Raw genomic sequence first — 3,708 nt, 5'->3', positions numbered from 1 at the left:
TACATATCTTATATTATTCACCATTTATTTAATTACTTTGAAATATGATAATCGATTTGAGAACAATTTTGTTTTTCTTGATACTATTAAATATATTATTAACTTTAAAAATGTTGCAAAATGTAATTTTACTAATATGTAACCAAGATACCTACAAATCAATTACGATCTCTCATGTACAAATTGAAGTTAATTTTATAACTACTTTATCTTAACAATCAAATGTTGGTAGTTATCAAATGATTATAATTATCATCTAACTAGAAATTAAATGGGTACTTTTATATTTTAATATTCTTTAAGCAATATGTAATGGCTTTAAAAGATGTACATAAAATATTTTATGGGTAAAACTTATTAAAAACCTTTGGTAGAAAAAAAATCATAAAATCTTTTAAAAATGAATTATTAGATCCTAAAAAGATTTATCTATTTCGGAATTCTTTGCAATATTTAAATTTATATTTAATTCTCGATTTTATCTATTTGTGTTTATTAAATAGTTCAAGATTTTTTTTTCCATTGGTTAAAGGACTTACACATTTAAATAATATTTATAACTATGGTAGATTTTAATTTTTTTCAGATTTTAATCGATTATAATTTTATGTTGTCACATAATATGTAGAATATTTAGTAAAATAAAAAAATTATCGATACCAACGATTGATGGATTTATTGTAAATTAAATTACGGGTTTTTTTATGGTATATTAAATATTTTTTTTTTTTGATTTACAATATTTTTACTAAAAATCTTAAGAATTTATTCATTCACCCCGTTGAAAATCTAAATCATAATATTTCGAAGCGTTTCGATGAAAATTTCAATGTCGTGCAATATCACCTATTGGTTATTCAGTGTTTGCTAAACATTTTCATGGTTAGAACGTCCAAACAACATTTGTCCTAAGCAAAGTTGAGCAGCATGAACTTTAAGTATGAGTGATGGCTTTACGAATATAGTATGGTTCCCGATTATTCAAAGAATAACCCGATAGTGTTACAATACACCATTAATACTTAACATTTATGTAGCACCTTTATCGCATAGCACCGCTAACTATTTCGCTAAAGTTGTAGACCGCACGTTGAAAAATATTATCACTAAAGTCGAAGAGGAGGGTTAAAACGCTAAAACGGAAATATTTCGGTGGAATCGAATCACGCGGTAGAATGCCCGCGACAGAATTTCGAGAACAATGCACGACACGATGGGCAAGCGAATGGAAAATTGTGCGACGATCATGAATCGGCGGTGGCGGGCATCGGAGTGGTAGACGAGCTGCTGACCGTCGACGGGTTCCTGTAGAGAAAACCGTTGTCGGTCGAAGCGCCAATGCCGCTGTGACCGTTGTAGTGAAGAGGGGTGGACTCGGATGGCCTGAAGCTCGACCCCGACTGCAGCACATCTCCGTCCGGTCTCCTCTGCAGATATTCTCGCTGCTGATCGTTCCAACCGCCGGCGGACGACGATCCCCTGCGCAAAGAAAACAAAAAACATTACGAGAAAATGCTAATATAAATAATAATAATTATTGTGCCGCGATGTTTTCACGGCGTGTACCAAGCCACGCGGTACGAATTCGCCGATGGACATTGTCGTTCGTACGCGTCGCGATTGTTTTCGAAAAACTACTCGTCAGAACGGCGTACTCGTTGTTAATACGGTTCATAGCACCAAGGTTCCCGTTTGGAGTTAACGATACTACCACGATTGTTATTGCGTACGCGCAGTATTCGCGCCGGCATAAATTTAACGGTTCGGTGGGCCTGTGATTCACGTTTTTCGGTTGACCTTTCGGGTTGCCGACCGGCGTTGGTTGTTCAACCTTTATTGTTCGTGTACAACACGGACAACCGCGCGTATACTTATAAGTTGTTCCGAAAAACAATGACAGATAAAAATACATTACGTTTTCGAGAAAACCATAAACCTTCTGCACACCGGAATCGAGTCAAGGGGAAATATTCAATTCTAACACATCGTTCTTGATGATGATGATGATGATGATGATGATAATAATAATAGTACAAGTCTTTTCGATTCCGAAATCTAGCACTCAAATCCTGCCACGTACGCGTTGTTTTTCCACACTACTACAACACGCATTCGAACGTGGTATTCGTAGGAAAACAAACATATATTTTAGAAACGTTATTCAACGATTGTGTTGCGCTCACCTCATAGAGTTCGATTGATAATCCCAATTGGACGCGTATCCTTTTCCATATCCCGTCTGTTGTTGTTGTGACCCGTACACGTCGTTTCCGTTCATGAACGGTCTTTCGTTATCGTAGTCCGGCCGATTGTTCGTCTGATGAGGTCTGCCGCCACCACCGCCGTTGTCCGAATAACCACTGAATTTGTCGAATTCCAGTCTTTGAGAACCGTAATCCGATACCATAAGGTTAGCCTGGTGCACGGACCCCACGAAAGGCCTGCCGGAATCGTAGTTCGGTCGTGTCCCTCCGGCCCCGGGTCTCGTTAACCCGTAATCGTCCGGTCTCGAAGAACCGTAACCGTCCGGTTTCGAAGAACCGTAACCGTCCGGTCTCGAAGATCCGTAACCGTCCGGTCTCGAAGAACCGTAACCGTCCGGTCTCGAAGAACCGTAACCGTCCGGTCTAGAAGCACCGTATCGGTCCGGTCTCAAGCCAACGTTACCGCTGACCAATCCGCCGTATCCCATCGATGCACCGCCGCCACCGGAATGTTCGCTAAACGAATTTTCGCCCCAGTGCTGGGTGGGCCGTGAAGCTATTATCGGATACCCAGGTTTCGGTGATCCGCCCCATGCTACCGGTCTAGGAGACGTTACCTCGAACTCGGCCGGCCGCGATGTACTGCTCCATCCCGCAGAAGGTCCGGAACCGTAATCGGCGGGTCCATCACGATTGATCGTCGGCTTAACGTAGCCAATCGTAACCGGCTTGTCGTAACCGTGCATCACGGGCTTGTCGTAGTTCGAGTTACCGTGGTCGGCCACCGAGTTCGTGGGTTTCAACCCGTAATCCTGACCGGGTTTGCCGTTGTAACTCTGCCCTCCGTACCCGTAGCTGTTACCGTAGGTGGAACCGTAGTCACCGCCGTTGCTGTTTCGGTCGATGTACTTGTACCCATGGTTCATCTTCACCACGTCATAGGAACCGGAGCCTCCCCAGCCCATGAAAGGTTTCTTCCGGTCTGAGTTGTCGTACCCAGTGCCCTTGTTGAAATACTCGTCGTCCTTGTCGTCCGCCTGATGATGACCACCGTACGTTTGGGATGGTTTACCGGACTCATACTTTTTCGGTCCACCGATCCATCCAGCTATGACTCCCACTTTCTTGCTGTCCTCATCCCAACCGATATCCTTGGGTGGTTGGCTTTGCCAGTATCCCGTCTCCACTTTCACAGGGTGCGCTCCTTTTATGTTCCATCGGTCGATCGAGGGTTTGTGGTAATTTCCTTGACTATACATCCCTTGTCCTTGACTTTCGACAACTGAATAGGACGTCCCTTGATAATATCCACTATTACCACCACTGTAACCACCGCCTACAACACTACCACTGTAACCACCACTTCCAACACTGCCACTGTAACCACTACCTCCCATGCTGCCACTGTAACCACCACCAGCCATATTGCCTCCAACACTACCACTGTAACCACCACCTCCCATACTGCCACTGTAACCACCACCTCCCATACTGCCACTGTAAC

The 3,708-nt window shown here is 42.9% G+C and overlaps 1 protein-coding gene across 1 annotated transcript in view; it reads right to left on the bottom strand.

The window, feature by feature from the left end:
* Window positions 1–681: 681 nt before the first annotated feature.
* LOC112687148 (TATA-binding protein-associated factor 2N-like) overlaps window positions 682–3,708 on the bottom strand; it is a 15,670-nt gene continuing 12,643 nt past the window's right edge. The window contains exons 3-4 of the mRNA XM_025559713.1: window positions 2,184–3,687; window positions 682–1,479 (exon numbers count right to left, since the gene is read on the bottom strand). Of these exons, the coding sequence (XP_025415498.1) occupies window positions 1,245–1,479; window positions 2,184–3,687 (1,739 nt within the window). The 3' untranslated portion in view covers window positions 682–1,244. The remainder of the gene's footprint in view (window positions 1,480–2,183; window positions 3,688–3,708) is intronic.

Source organism: Sipha flava, unplaced genomic scaffold, assembly GCF_003268045.1.
Source record: "Sipha flava isolate LNK unplaced genomic scaffold, YSA_version1 333_pilon_pilon, whole genome shotgun sequence".
Classification (NCBI taxonomy): Eukaryota; Metazoa; Arthropoda; class Insecta; order Hemiptera; family Aphididae; genus Sipha; species Sipha flava.
The sequence above is the reverse complement of the archived record's forward strand: the minus strand, read 5'-3'. Positions and strand labels throughout refer to the sequence as shown.